Raw genomic sequence first — 15,702 nt, 5'->3', positions numbered from 1 at the left:
TACATGCGTGGAACCCTTATTTGTCTCTAATGAGCTACCTAGCTTTTCAAATAGGCCAATTTGTTCTTACTCTGATATTTCATTTTCATTGCAATAAACTAGCGAATGATGAGTCACATTATTATAGATAAGTAGCATTCATTTCTTGTATATTAATGCACTTGTAGAAATGAAAATATTTACAACAGTTCGTCAACATCGCAAATAAGAAATTAATGTTATAGTTGTATAAATTCTGGCTCGGGGTCAGAAGGTCATTCGGAAGAATATATAAGTTTACTACCTATGACTTATATTATAAGTATAGTTTTTGATTTCTGTCTTAGCTCGCCAAGATTTTGAGTATTAAAAGGCTATTATTAGCTGTCATGTTTTACTACGTATCGTCAAGTCGTGACACGATATAAACAAGGCTAGTAGGGCTATGTCGTATAAGAGCCGTTTTGTAGAGATCAAAAGAGAGAGAAATAACTGTACACGTTATTTAAAATTATAATCGTTACTCTTAATTACATATAAGTTACTTACTTTAATTAAGAGTAACCATTATAATTCAACACTTTTAAGGTAGTAAGTAGTAAGGTTGTAGTTTCCCTCTTTCTTTCTGGTCTTGTATATAATAGTACAGATAGACGTGCAGAGGTTGCACTCGATTGATCTTGAGGGAATACCGTCGTATTAATAGCATACAAAAATTGGAAAACTCATCATTCAAAATCGCACCTTACCTCTATGTACACTAGAGTTCAACTCCTAAGTGGTGTAAATTTTTTTCCGTCTCTGAAGTACAGGTTGAACTGGCGAAATTCGAAACCGCACAAATAATTTGAACAGGTTTTTACCGCACCGGAAAACATCGTAGTGGTGCCGTTAAGTCTATGTTTTTAGCGTCGGATTTATTTATTTGACAGATATTTCGTTATAAAAAGGACTATTTAAAAATGTGAACTAGCAAAAATTGGTATTACGATTTATCAATCATTAAATAAAACAAAATAACAGAGCATAAATAGGTAATTATAAAGAGAAAAGTTTTTTTTTTTGCTCGTTTGTTTGTGCCCAATAGGCTCCGAAAGTACTGGACTGATTTTAACCATTTTGTCGCCAAAAGAAAGCTAAACTATCACAGAGTAACATAAGCTATACCTTATTTAACCGAAAGTAGCAAAATTTTCCTATAAAATTCATTATTTGGCATGCGCTGAGAAAACCATTGACGATAATTAAAGTACGCATTATTACCCGCAAGAGTCTGCGAGGGAATATATCTAACTATCATACTTAGTTCAGTAACAATAGCAGCTTTTATGTGCTAACATGTAATTAGATCGCCGCGCCGGTAGAAATAAGAGCGTGTTACATTAGTGCTGCAGTATTAATTCTTATTTAAATAAATAGTTATATCATCAAGGATATAACTATTTATTTTACAACAGTAATATAAAATATTAAACTTTTAAATTGATTTAATATGGACGTTAAATGTAGAAGTTATCGCGTGTCTGAAAATTTGAGTTAATTCTATAAACAAAACTCGATTTTGTTTTTACCACAATATACAACTTAAAAATTTGGTTTAAAAACAAAAACAAACGCGGACGTAGTCGCAACAGCTGTTTCCTCTATGAACTATATTATGGTATGTGTAATTCAGTGTATGCATACCTTTTTAATATTAGACATAAGTAATATTATTTGTAAGACTAATTCATCTGAAACTTATTTAAAGTTAATAATATCACAGTTTATATCATTTTTTAAAAATTAGATCAAAATATCAAACCATTGATAAATTTGTGTCCGGTCTTTTATTTATGGTTAAGATCAATGTAGCTGAAATCGAATATGATTAAATTTACAACATCACATCTGTAATGTTAAAACTTTAATCATAAATAAACAAAAATTTTTATGTTACTAGACACCAACTACTAGAACTAATTCCAATATTTATTAAGTAGTTTTTATTTTTGTACACCTATATATAGAATCTTAAGTTACTTCTATGCTAATAATATAATAAAGAAAGATTTGATTCTTATTTAATTGTACGCATATATTGATTTTAGTAATAATAAGTAATGGTATTTGTTCAGCAAGCCAAGGAAAAAAGCCCTAACGAGCTTTATCTACATCCGCTGACCCGGAAATAATCCATCGTTATACTATGTACTTACTACATAAACATTGCACTATAGAGAAAAGTTTGCGAAGAAATATATCTATATCGTAAATAAGTTGCAAAACTTATTTTATGTTGAAAATTTAAAAAAAAATGTGAGGTTATTTTCAACTGTCATTATGAGCAATAGAATCCTACAAAAAAGCCATTTTGCTCTTCATGGCATATCTTAGGAATTAGCGTAAAAAGAAAGGTCGCACGACTACATGACGTTACGGGAGGTGAATTTACGAATGTAAGGCCATATTATGTTTAAATGTTAAGATAAAAAGAGGTAAAACCGCGGAAAACTGCCAGTTTTGACGAACTTCCTGGCGGAACGGTGAGCGCTGCCGTGGAGGAGAGTAATAAAACATAAATAGAATACTTCAATTAACAAATTAAAAGCAAAAATAAGCGCTGACTTTTGCTCCCTTTCAAACACGAAGTGAGTGATTGGGCAGTATGGGAATACTTCACTGCCCTGATCTCTGCCATGGCAATATTTGAAACAGCTTGCCGACAGCTCAAATTGCTCGGGTAAGGGGATGAATGTGAACGAAGAATACATTTCGTCTGTCTGTAGGAATAGTATAATATAAAATATTTAAATAAAAATATTTTATTAAACACGATTCCACTTTCTGACTGACTAGGCAATACGCCTACACCGAGAGAATCTTTCAGACTATAGTATGAATATTTATAAATATTCATTAATTATAATAAGATATCGATGTAGGTTGATTGGAAACCAGTTTATTTATGGCCATCAGGTTTCTATTTTAAGAATAATTCAATAAAATTGATGAGAGCAATCAGGGGGTGAGTACCTAACTAATGAGGCTAACAAATGAGGTATACAAAGTGGCAAAAGTCCCATTTCTATTTTAGTACGTATACAATTGAAAAGGTTCATGAATTGAAAGAACTTTTCAACTTTTATTACCTTGTAAAACGTTTAATGAAAAAAAAAAGGCAATTCACAAAATGTAAAAAGGGGGGTAGAAAGTTTGTGTGAGAAATTGTATCAGTTATTTTTGTATCGAAACGAACAGAGGGTAGGCAGCTCCTGAGTGATATGTGAACCACCCTTTAATTATAACCAACCACAACGTATGTCCGAAGGCGTTTATTATTTTTTTGGTATTACAGCAGAACTGCACTTTGAGCTTGGACACACCCTACATTGTACCAGGACTGAAGTCTGAAGAAACATGGTATACTACAGTAATCTGCTCAGCTCGAAACATTTGACTTGTCATAGATTTCCGCGTCAGGCGAATTTTACTTAATTTAGTTTAATAGAAGACAATCTACTACCCTTTCATCAACATTACCAACTTTTCTTACTAATCTTATTCCTCTTTTTTCGTTTCTCCCACGGAACAGCGAGAAAAGTCTTGAACGAGTAGTTGACATCCAATCAATATGGCATAATGGTAGGCACCATGACGTTTTCGTCACCAGGCCAAATTCCTTATTCCATTCTAATGGCCAGCTAGCTTCCCTTGAAAATAATAAACCTATATGGTTTATGTTTCTCACGCACCCACACAATCACACACACCCACATAATAACACACACAAACCACTAACGCGCGCGCACACACACAATCTGCTACCCCAAGTTCATATAACACGGTCTGCTTAGAGTCTTTGATATATTAAGGACTTAATAAAATTCACATTTCCCGCTTTTTCAGCATATAGAGTACGTTGAATCCAAAAAAAAATATCCACTGAGATTGCACCGAGGTTCTCATCCCTTTTTCAATATTTTTTACCTTTGTTTATTATGATTATAGGAAAGTAGCCTTTGATATTTCATTTTCATTAGCATGCCACGGTGCGCTACTTTTTGCCGTTTACTTTTGCTACTTTTTTACTAAAATGGATCCTGACGTAAGTTATTTTATAGAGACCTGTGTACGCCCTTGATATCAAAGCATTTTAAATTTCAATTTTTCAGAGACTAAGACAGAGATGCAATATTACAACAAACCAGTTATCGAACTAGTACATAAACAAAACCCTTAAAAGCTGCCAATTCAATTGTTAGCGTAGTTTGCAAGAAAGTTTTCCAATTAAAAACCCCGCCGCTACTTATTATGGAAAGGAATCTACTGGAGATGAGCTAGTTTGAATAATACCAAATATATTCCTTTCGACGACTACCCTGGCACAACAGTGGGCACAGGTGTTTTAAGTGGAAGGTCTCGGATTTGATTCCTGGTGGGGCAATTTAAAAATTTCTTATATCTCAATTTTCTCTCGTCTCGTGGAAGGCTTTGGCCATTGATCGTTATATAGCAATAAAAAAATTTTGTTTCCAAGTTTTTAGAGATGAAAACTTTTAGAGAAATCATTGTGCAAAGTACTTTTTCACACTGCGTATCTATAAACGCAGTGTGAAAAAGCACCGTAGCACCATAGCACCATAACCATAATTTTAGCTGTGTTTACATTTAATGTCAAATGGGGGGCAAGGAGTCTTATCTCAATCGACAAAAGGTTATGGACCTAGATAATATTAAGACATTAATTCACACATACGTTTATAAGCACACATTACTCGTGAATGATATTCATTCAATCGGGTAGTCATTTCATTAACTCTCTGACGCAAATACGACGGTTTATTATAAGTTTGACGAGTATGTGAGCTGAGTGTGTGCGTGTGTGTGGGTGTGCGTGTATGTATGTGTGTGTCTTACTTACTTATCGAGATCTTACTCAGAGAGAAGGATATAGAGAGCCCTACGCTTCTTCAAATAAAGATCGTGAGCACTCTCCAACGCTTAGAGGGGAGTTAAATCTAGTTACATCTAGTTACTGATTTCATTAAAGTTCCTTTACTAAACGGCCCGATTTGCGTAACCATACTGTCCCCAACTAATTTATTCTTTAATATCTCACATATCTTTAGCATATTCACAAAAACGTGGTTAAAACAGTGGAAACATTTCGGTCATTCATGAAATGTTTCTGCCTACCGGCCTGTTGCTTTTACCAACTTTTTTAGCGTGTTTCACCATCGTTAGTACCAGACCGACTAGAGGGCTATAAAAAGTTTAACTGAAGTACGCTAACAACTAGAAACTTTATATCCACGGAGTTCGCAAGAGTGATGTATACACTTAGTGTTTACCCTACAACGGAAGAGTTATGATTATAGCTGGTTGCTGGTCTGTTTTACTTTGTTCTTTTAAAGTTATCATGCCTAATGGAAAGCGATCCTGATTCTAGTTAGGTTTTTGTTACTTAGATAATGCATATTTTGTTGCAAACGTGATTGTAAATACAGACGATTCATCTTAGTGATTATTAGTTGATAGGATGCCACATAAGTACTTCACGGCATCAAATTATTTTTCCGACAAATAAAACCTATAGTAAGATAGAAATAATATAACCTTAGATGAAGAAGCGATGTCAGACTGCAATAACTATGTGCGTTTTTAATTGAAGCGATTAAAAATAACATGCATAAACTTGCATGCCTGAGAGTTCCCCCCATAATTTTTGTAAAGGCATGCGAAGTCTGCCTGTCATGGCCAGCGTGGTAGAATATGGCTTAAACCCTTCTTTCTCATTCTGTGAGAAGACCCGTGCCCCGTAGTAGCATGTTAATGGGTTCACGATGCTTATGATGATAATAAAGGGTAGATGAAAAGGTAAACATTGGTATAGTTCTGAAGAGAAGTAAATTACCGCGAACCTTAATTTCAAATAGTAAGTGAAGTTTTAATCGATGACAACATCATGACGCACAGCGCCATTTCCAAAACCAATCACTTGAATTACGAAATGTCGGTAACATGGCAATAAGTGATTCTATCACTAGGTAAAGCGCAAGATATACCAATGTCGATAACAAAAGATGTATATAGCATATAGAAATAAGAGAAAAATATAAATAAATAAATAGAAATAAATATACTAGGCCTACATACAACGCCTGGCCTCCATAGTGCGTTTTAAAATTTTCTTTCCTAACTAGCTTTTTAATATGTAGGTTTAAATTCACGCGTAACTGTTAAAATGGAAAAAAAACCGGCTTATGCATTCATACGTCAATATCTATAGATATAAATGGTAGTCATAATATCTTAATGATGGTCTCGTATTTTATTAAGGTAAAATCGTTCTTCTATATTATTTTTAAACATAGCTACAATAAAAATTAAATTAATTTCACAACGTACCTAAGGTATTTAAAAAAGCCAAGGGAGGTCATTCGACTACAACTATGATCATTTATTACCAAAATCAGCCTGTTCTTCTATGAATTAAACATATGAATTTAAAAAACGCTTATTAAACTTTTATTCTTTACTAGCGTACCCGCTTCGCCGGGCTAGATTTTGCTTTATTTTATTTAAACAATAAACTTACATCATTAAATTTTTAATTTAAGTCTTATAATATATTAAATCATTTCTTTTTCTGCGTATTCATTCTCTTCTATTCTCTTCTCGAGCGGGTGAAGATCATTATCTACACCCATGTACACCCAACAATAGAATATCATCATAGTAAATAAAAGCTGTATTTTGACAGTTTGACAGTTCAAAAATAGGAGTGCTCCGATCGACACCAAACTTTACAGGATTACTCGCCAGGTCAATCCGGAGATTCCCTGAAAGTTTCATTGAAATCGGTCCAGCGGTTTGGGAGCCTATACGGAACATACCAACACACTTTCTCTTTTATTTATATATAGATAGATTGTTTGACATATCCACATACACAAATCTATTGACAGCAATGAATAAAAATACTAAATCGTAATTGATATTCATGGATTACGCTCTACATTATGTGTGATCACACATTATGAGTGATTCATGGTTGGCGGGAAATCATACAACAACTACATGTAGTTGGTTTCTGTATCTATTCTTCCACTACGTTATAATTTTTTTTCATACAGGCATTTTTTATTACTTATATTAATTACCGACGTTTGCAAACAATACCCCTGTATAAAAAGTAGCGTTTAACTAGTCATAAAACCCACTAACAAATTTCCAAATAATCAAAGTGAAAAGCAAAGTGTATGTCGGCCATTATACCCACTTTAACCTTTATTTAATATCTACCCTCGCCTTTGGCTCGGGATATAAACTTCTCCTTTAATATTGTTATAAGCACTGGTTACATAATCTATTAATGCCCTTCCGTAGTTGGGTATTAATAAACCACCCAGGTAAGACTCAGTGTTAATTTTTTTACTATTTGTACCCTTTATTAACTTGTGCCTATTAATAGGCGCTGCTTGGGGAAAAGCTAATGACGTCAAAATATATCACAATACGCGGTTTATAAATAGGTATTTCCATTCATTATATGCTCTCTTTTGTGTGAAAAAGAATAGACCCTTGGACTACCTTACTTGCAATTGTTGGTGAAAATGTAGCGAAAAGATAAGGACTGAAAGGTTGTAGGTAAAAGATGTTATTGTTATATCCACACGTAGCACGAGTTGTGAGTTTAGTTGGTTAAGAAAGCAGAATATTTTCAGTTACCCTTTAGTTCATAATAATGATTCTAACCGACATCTATACTAAGAATAAAACTCTAAGGGGTCGAATTTTGGGGGTACATTAAAGATACTTGGAATTTTTTTTCAGAGGGCAATTTTAATCGATACTCAATCCAAAACTATAACTTTATTCATTTTTGCCTGTCTGTCTGTTTCTTGGCCGGGAATCAGGCTGAAACTACTTAATGACTTGAAATGAAACATAGCATGATTTGAGTTCACACTATGACTTATGAGGACGTTGGATACTTTCTTTCCTGATATTTAGCACAGGTCCTTTGGGAGATGGGATATTGCTTAACGATACTAACATAGGCTTTTATATCAGGAAAACACACGGGATTTATAAAAAAATATAATAAACGTGGACAAAGAACGTGGGCAACATATACATTATTCATAAAATAAAGATATCGGCAGTTCTGCAGTAACGTATGTTACTTGTCACCGACACTGTTTCCAATAAGTACCTACTGAGCTTATTGAACGTCATTCCCAAACATTACTGTTCAATTATTTTGAGAAGTGAAGTGTAGGTATGCCAGTTTGAATGTTTAGTTGTAAACAGCACTGCTTTATATAAACATTTCTTTACATTAATTAAACTACTGGGTATTTTAGAATAACTAAAGGTTCTAACTATTTTAGAAATGTTTTATAAATAAATGTGTTGCTTGTTGTGCTTGGTATTTTGATACGCTTTGAGTGTGTTATTTGCTTGTTCTAGATTGCGCCAACTTGGGAACTAATGTTAACAGTAATTATGGTACAGGTTCCACCTTTGATTGCAACGTCAGTAATCGTGACTCTGCTGAAGATTTCTAGCAACCTTGATTCAGTGATGTCGATGACAATTCTTTAGACAGATGAACTTTAGATGAAATTATCTCATCTAATCAATGAAGCTATCCAATATCTAATGAAGAAATTTTTGCAATATAACATGATTCGTTGCTTTCATAAAGCCAACCCAATAGTACTGTAAGTTGCGACCATCGAAATAAACTTGTCTAATTGAGCATTTGCCTATGTCATGCTTTCTGTCGAATCCGAACTAAAACTGAATACACTGATGCACATATACTTGATATGTGAGACAATAGTTCACTGAATAGCGGTACATCCCGAGGGTTTTACGGCTGTAGCTCCTAGTTATGGCCATTGATTCAAAATGTTTCTACTGATTTTGGCTTTGGCCATAGGTACTCTTTAGAATTCAAAAGCACCAGTTTTCTTTAGATTTACTAATTTGGCTTTCTGATGCTTCTGTCAGGACTTAAAGTATATCTGAATTGCAATATGTCAAGTCATGTAGGATATTCAAAGATAGTTAGGAAAAATAACTCGCACCAGAGTGATCATAACGTGACGCTTTCCAGAGCGATCAGGTGCGGCAGAAATAATAAGTAGGTGTACAAAAAGCTTGGTTGTGATACTAGAACTTGACTAGTAAATTAAATAGATCAGTTGCAGCTTATCTGTTGATGCGCAAAACCTCTATTTCCTGTAAACGCCTGCATACACATTTGTGTCAAAGGAGGAAACTCAATAGCGTTCCATTGACGGAGATTATCCACATACCCTTTTCATCCGCATTTGAACTCTTTACATGTTTGATGTTAAGGTTTCATGAGACAGTAATTTGTGTTATACCATATTCGAATGCAGTGATTAATTACTAAGAGTAAATTGATTAAACCAGCCCACCAGCCCATATTAGAGCCGCGTGTTGGGTCAACAACTGTCTTACCTATTAAATGAGGAATAACTGCATGCATTTTACCAGTATGCATTGCATTACAACTTGTCCAGTCATTTAACATATATAAAAAGTAGAAGTATCGTAAGGATAATATGTTTTAATTAAAGGGATACAAATTATAACTACTATTTCTAAATGTATTAGGTACTCCTTTAGACTATCTTCATATAATTTCCTTTAACTAAACATAAACATCGCATTCACAAATAAAATGCAAACTCTTCATAGAATCAGAGCTTCATTAATTAATATCATTACACAGATACAAAGTCTATGTTAATTGTGTGCTTTACAATTACAGAAAATAACTGAACTGGGATGTTCTGTTTACAATGAATATGATATATTTTTTTAATTAATCTCAATATTTTCTGATGCTTTTTGTAACTTTTTTCGATCGTTCGAAAGATAGTAATTATTCTAGACTCAGATTTACTCGATGGCGTAACCATTGCGAACGGGAAACACAATTACATATGAGTAAAAATACCATCATCTCTTTCGTCCTTCTTCTGGTGAGATCTTTGGCTTCCTTTGCTGGGATAATCAGGGATAACCTATGAATGTGTTATACGTTTATGTAAACAACAAAAGCCGCGAAATGAAGCAAGGAAAACTAGCAAAAATGTCTTGTTTTAACTAGATAACGTCCGGCACAAAAGTCCACCATTGCGACGACTGCCATCCGAGGTTCTACGGGCTTTGAATTATTTGCGCATATTTTTTATTCAACAAAACTTGGCCGTCATGATTTCTTATTCTCTCTGAGTTTCAATAAGTAACTGAGAGGGCAGCACGATTTGAAAATACTGAAACAGTAGTCATTGCGATAGTATTATAGAGATACTTATCAGAATTTTATTAGGAATGGAGTTTTAAGCTTAGAAAAAGATAGGTACTCCTAGTGAATTACAATAAAAGGTTTATATAGGTAATGGTATACAAAAAATTACTATGTATAGGTCATATACTTTGAATTCCTTTTTATATAGGTAGTAGCTAGTAAAGTACCAGTAATTTTTTACATTTTACTGGGCACCGACTTACAAAGGTCAAATCAGTTAATCAATAAAAGAGTTCTAAGATAACAAACACAACAAAAAGAATACAACAGAATAGAAATTCTTTTTTTTTTGTAAGTCAGTTAATAACATAACATTATAAACCAGACATGGGGTGGGGATTCATCCCAATGGTGTCCAAATCTCAAAAACTTACACAAAGCGTTTGTATCTTCTTTAAGTATACATAAAACATCATAATTATTTCTCATCATCTCATGATAGTTTGGCCTTGGAGATCTGTCCTCCTAAAAGTGGATACCTTTAAAATTAGAATTTATAGGTATGTGTGTAAAATCTTATCACATCTAGACTTTCCATCCGCTGAGCTAATAATGTAATAATATTTGTTTTAAGACTTCAGAAATAGTATTATTCAAACTAATAACTTAGATATGTCTTTCTCTTTAGCAAACACGGGCAAGTAAAAGTAACTTATGCAATCGTATTTGCTGAGAGGAGTTTCGCTTGTAGTTTCAAAGGCGCATAAAGCTTTGCTTCCATTAGTGCACCAACTCGCCGAGTCAATTACATTAATTTGCCTCCATGTTAATAATTACTTCGAAACCTTCCCTATTAGCTAAGAGCCTCGGCGCATCGATATTGAATATAATCATGCTGGACCCCAATCCTTGGCTTAATTAAATTAACACATAACTGATTTTTTTGCGCTATTATATATTTCAATGATAAGTTTATTAAAAAAAAAAAAAAATATAACTGGGTCAGTGGTCGAAGCTTCCACCTACCGAGATTGTGGTTTGGATACCACAATCTTTTTTGAATTAATAATAATAATAATTAAATTGGCATTGACATACTATTTGAGCGAAGTATAAAAATCGAAATTTGTTAATTTTATACTTTCTTAAGCAGTTAGGTTAAATATGTTATATTTAATCTGCGCTACTTCTATTTTGGACTCCATCCTAAGGATGTGAAATGGGGTTTGGAAAATTTAAATTTGTATGAAAATTCAATGTTATTAATAATATAAGAGAGCTTAAAATATCAGTTGCCTTTCTATAAGGTCGTGGATTTAGCATTGGATTTAAGAAAGGGCTTTACGTAAGTTCAATTCTAAAGAGAAAATTTGTATTAAAATGTTGTTAGCGTTCGAAACACTTAATCTGTACTTAATAAAAAACAAAATAAATTCATCAAAATTATTTTTTGTAACTTGTTAAATTGGGAACTATAAATCGGATTAACAAAAATCTTACTCGGATATAATAGCTGAAATTTTGAGAAAGGCAGTTGTTAAATGTATAGGTGATTGAAGGTTGTATGAAAGTCTCTATATACCTATATGGTATAAAATTGGTACTTAGATTGTCAATTAAAATAGTAAATAAAATACAAAAATCAACTCAACTTGCAAACACAAACTTTTATCCCCCATTTAACCCAATATGATTAACTATAGGATTAACTAAATTTCGATTAGAATTCGAACATGCTTTACTAGGCTAGCTCTTGGTATATTCATCCGATTTAAAGAGAAATTGCTTTTGAAAGCTCAATCCAACAGAAAGTTTAAACGTTATTTGACATCATGATACGAGCCTCATGAGATCAGGAGATCCCGTTCTCCTGATCTCATGAGGCATCTGTGGAGGGAATTCTCACACCACTGATGATGAAATTAGTAGTTGTTTCAATTTATATATTTGATATTTCCTTATCATACTCATCCGCAGCATATGAAAGTCCCACTAATAGGCACATGTCCCCTCTTTCTTATTTTTTAAGAACTTAAACCCAACATGCTTCTCTAATGCGATTAGGTGGGCTTTAAAAATAATTATGATAAGTTAGTAGATCGACGGCTTAACATGCTCTTCGATACACATAGGCTGACACCTTTTCTTTACAACATGCTTATCGCGTTCAGTATAGGTAAACTTTAAAAAATAATCTTCATAGCTTTACTGACATAAAGCATAAAGGTTTATAACCTTTTGAATCCTTTATGTTTGTAACATATAAACAACTGTAATCATCTGAAGGAAATTTGGCATTTGTTTTAGCTTCCTCTCTGAAGATGGCTGCTGCTTGAGTAAATTCTTAATCTCACGGGAAATCAACAATTGTACGCTGGTAAAGTCACGGGAAATTGCTAGTCTCTTTTATATATACTTCGGTTGAATAGACTTCAGATGCCAACTGAGTAATTATACTTGGCCACCTATAAAAAGTATATAATCATATTTTTAAAGATTCAATAGAAGTTATAACCTGGTTGAAGCGGTGTTTAGAACTCCGGCCTTTCTTTTTGGAGCACCGAGTTGGAACACCGACAAGCACCTCTAACTTTCGAAGTAAGGGGGTGTTAGCAATTAAATATAACTTGCTTTAACCGTAAAAAAAATTTAGAATACCTACGTGTGCGTTCTTCAGATTATTCTCAATAGAGTGTTAGGTCCATCAATCCGAACTAAGCCCCCGCCTAAGGCCTAAACCCTTCTTATTCTGGGACTCTGGGGCCCGTGAATTTTTGAACTCTTATTAAAATATCTGTTAAGCAGTGGACGTGAATCGGTAGAGCTGATGATGATAAGGATGAATATATTGATATAAATGTCTTTAGTCTAGTATTCCACCAAGCTGGCCAAATATGGATTGGTAGACTTCTTCCGTCTTTGAGAATATTATGTAGAGCTCTCAGGCATTCAGGATTACTGACCATATTTTCCCTATTTTTAAAGAAAGTAAACCTTAAAACGCATATAACTTTAGAGTATAGGTGTTGCAATACTAATTATAACTCGCTTCGTCAGGGATTTGGTTTTCAAGCATTTGTCATATATTTAGTTCTTGGAAACTTCAACGAACTTCAAAATCAATAGTTTTAGGAAGAGCGTTTATAAAATAATGTTTGTATAACACTCGAAATGTTTGCAATGCATTTCCGGACAAAGGCATGATCGATATCGAAAACATTCACATATAAAAGATTTTCACTGAAAAGCCTTTGACTTTGATGTTGTTCTGTAGTGGAATATATTATGTTTACTGAATATTTGGAATGTTATATAACATTACAGTTTTTCCCTTCCATTTATTTCATTTAAAGATTAATATTAATTTAAAGCTCTTTATTTTCTTGGTCATGATCATCAACCCATTTGTCGCCTACTACAGCGCATGGGTCTCCACTCAGAATGAGAACAGTTAAGGCCGTAGTCCACCTCGCTGACCCAGTGCAAATTGTTAGACTTCACATGCCCTTAAGGACATCATTCAGAATTCTAAGGTTTCCTCTCGATGATTTTCTACACCGTTAAAGCAAATGATATTTAAATTGCTCCCCTCTGAAGCCTCCCCCATAAAAGGAAGGCTGAAGCCCTAACCTCATCACAGCTACGTATATATATATTGAACTAACAAAGCTGGTAACAACTGGATCAATAGAGTTTTAGATACCTCTAGAGTTATTCATTCGTTGAAGTTTTAGTACAGAATAACTACTATTAGTTGACTTTGTTAATTTCGAATTCATAAATACAGTTCCTAAAGTTCAAAATAACTTGTAGGTACGCTTTGTTTCATTTATGAGTTTTATGGACTTCTACGAGTTTAGGCCTCCTCCATTTTTGGAATAACTCTATACTAGGTATCTAGAACTCTATTGATCCAGTTGTTACCAGCTTTGTTAGTACTTTCATCTGCCCGTCGCTCAATCGAGCTGCCTCTTTTTATTTTACCGAGGGGCCAGACCAGGCAGCTTAATTCTTGCTTCATTTTTTGTCATACATTCGCAATTACCTACCCATCCCCATTTTATTTTTAATTATGTTTCAAAGCATCCATTACAGGACGACAAAATTAATTTTTGATTTCCTTCTTATTTCTGTTAAATTAAATTTTCGTCTGAGCTATTCTGTATGAATCTTTTTTGTGTTAGCAACGCCTATAAGAAACGAAATAAAATGCAAGTGTACAGAGTTTTCTAAAATGTTCGTGTTCTTAGGAACTTGTTCGTAGATATATATTGTTTACATATTCTAAAGATACATCATTAACCGTTATTGATATTTCGGACTTTTTAATGATTTTTCTCATGTTTTGAATGTGTTAAATATACTTTTAGCGCCATTCAGTATTTCCACAGTTAACTTTCGATGCCATATGGTAGATACGCCTTGTGAATTTTTTAGTTATATGATGACCGCAAAAATTATTTATATATATATTCCTGGTATAATTTAGAAACTTTAAAACTTATTATTTTACTATAAGTAGTGATAGCCTATTTAGAGGTTAGAGCTTCGGCCTCCCTTTAGAAGGGATCGAACTTGTAACTTTTCATAGTTTTATGCGTTTTTATTATAAGCAATTGATATATCATTATGCTTTAAAGGTGAAGGAAAACATCGTTAGAAAACGTCTACTACGTCGCACGTGGCCAGCGTAGTTAAACCTAAACCTAAACCTTTCTCATTATTATAGCAGACGATGTGCCTTATAAAGTGTGTAAGTGTGCCTGTAAAGGATTGATAGCGATGAAACATTTATACACATATAAAAGGTACTTACAGATACGTAGGATGGAGACAAAAATGGTCATGGAGACGCAAGAGAAGAGAAACAGAAGACACGCCGTAAAACGACGGCGCGATGTGTAACCGCAAAGTCTCGGTACCCGCGCCATGTTTAGTAGTGTAGGCAATGTATTATTTCTGAAACAAAATTAGTCTACTTTTATTAAGGGTTAGTTAGTTGAGTGTAGAGATTTTTTAAAATCAAAAGCCCTGGTCCGACTAAAGAAAAACTTTGTGAAAGCAAAACTTAGAGTAGGGCCTATGTACCTACTATGGTAATCGGTTCCAGGCAAAGCATTTTTTTTGTTGCTAAATGCATATGAATAAATATAGACTGGTTATTAAAAAATAGGGAATCATTATAGATTTTAAACTAAGATTTTCGTGGTTAATTAACATTTCTTAAATAACTATATTTAAGAAATGGAACCCGTCGTGACCACGTTCCATGCAACTGAGTTGAAATATCAACAAATCCAAAAATATTATCATGGTACGTACCCGTTGAAGTAGATTTAAGGAATCATTATATTTTCGCGGAAAAACTGACAACAGACAGTGGTTCCAGTTGTTTTTTAAATCCCTCTACAGGCCAGCCCTTGTTGGTTATCAACATCATATCATCA

The 15,702-nt window shown here is 33.6% G+C and overlaps 1 protein-coding gene across 1 annotated transcript in view; it reads right to left on the bottom strand.

Moving 5' to 3' along the window:
- Window positions 1-15,184, bottom strand: part of LOC120636365 (alpha-1,3-mannosyl-glycoprotein 4-beta-N-acetylglucosaminyltransferase A-like) — a 41,299-nt gene extending 26,115 nt beyond the window's left edge. The window contains exon 1 of the mRNA XM_039907816.1: window positions 15,072-15,184. Coding sequence (XP_039763750.1) covers window positions 15,072-15,102 — 31 coding nt within the window. The 5' untranslated portion in view covers window positions 15,103-15,184. The remainder of the gene's footprint in view (window positions 1-15,071) is intronic.
- Window positions 15,185-15,702: the final 518 nt, after the last annotated feature.

The sequence above is a fragment of the Pararge aegeria genome, chromosome Z (assembly GCF_905163445.1).
Source record: "Pararge aegeria chromosome Z, ilParAegt1.1, whole genome shotgun sequence".
Lineage (NCBI taxonomy): Eukaryota > Metazoa > Arthropoda > Insecta > Lepidoptera > Nymphalidae > Pararge > Pararge aegeria.
Note: the sequence above shows the minus strand (reverse complement) of the source record. Positions and strands in the feature narration are given on the sequence as shown.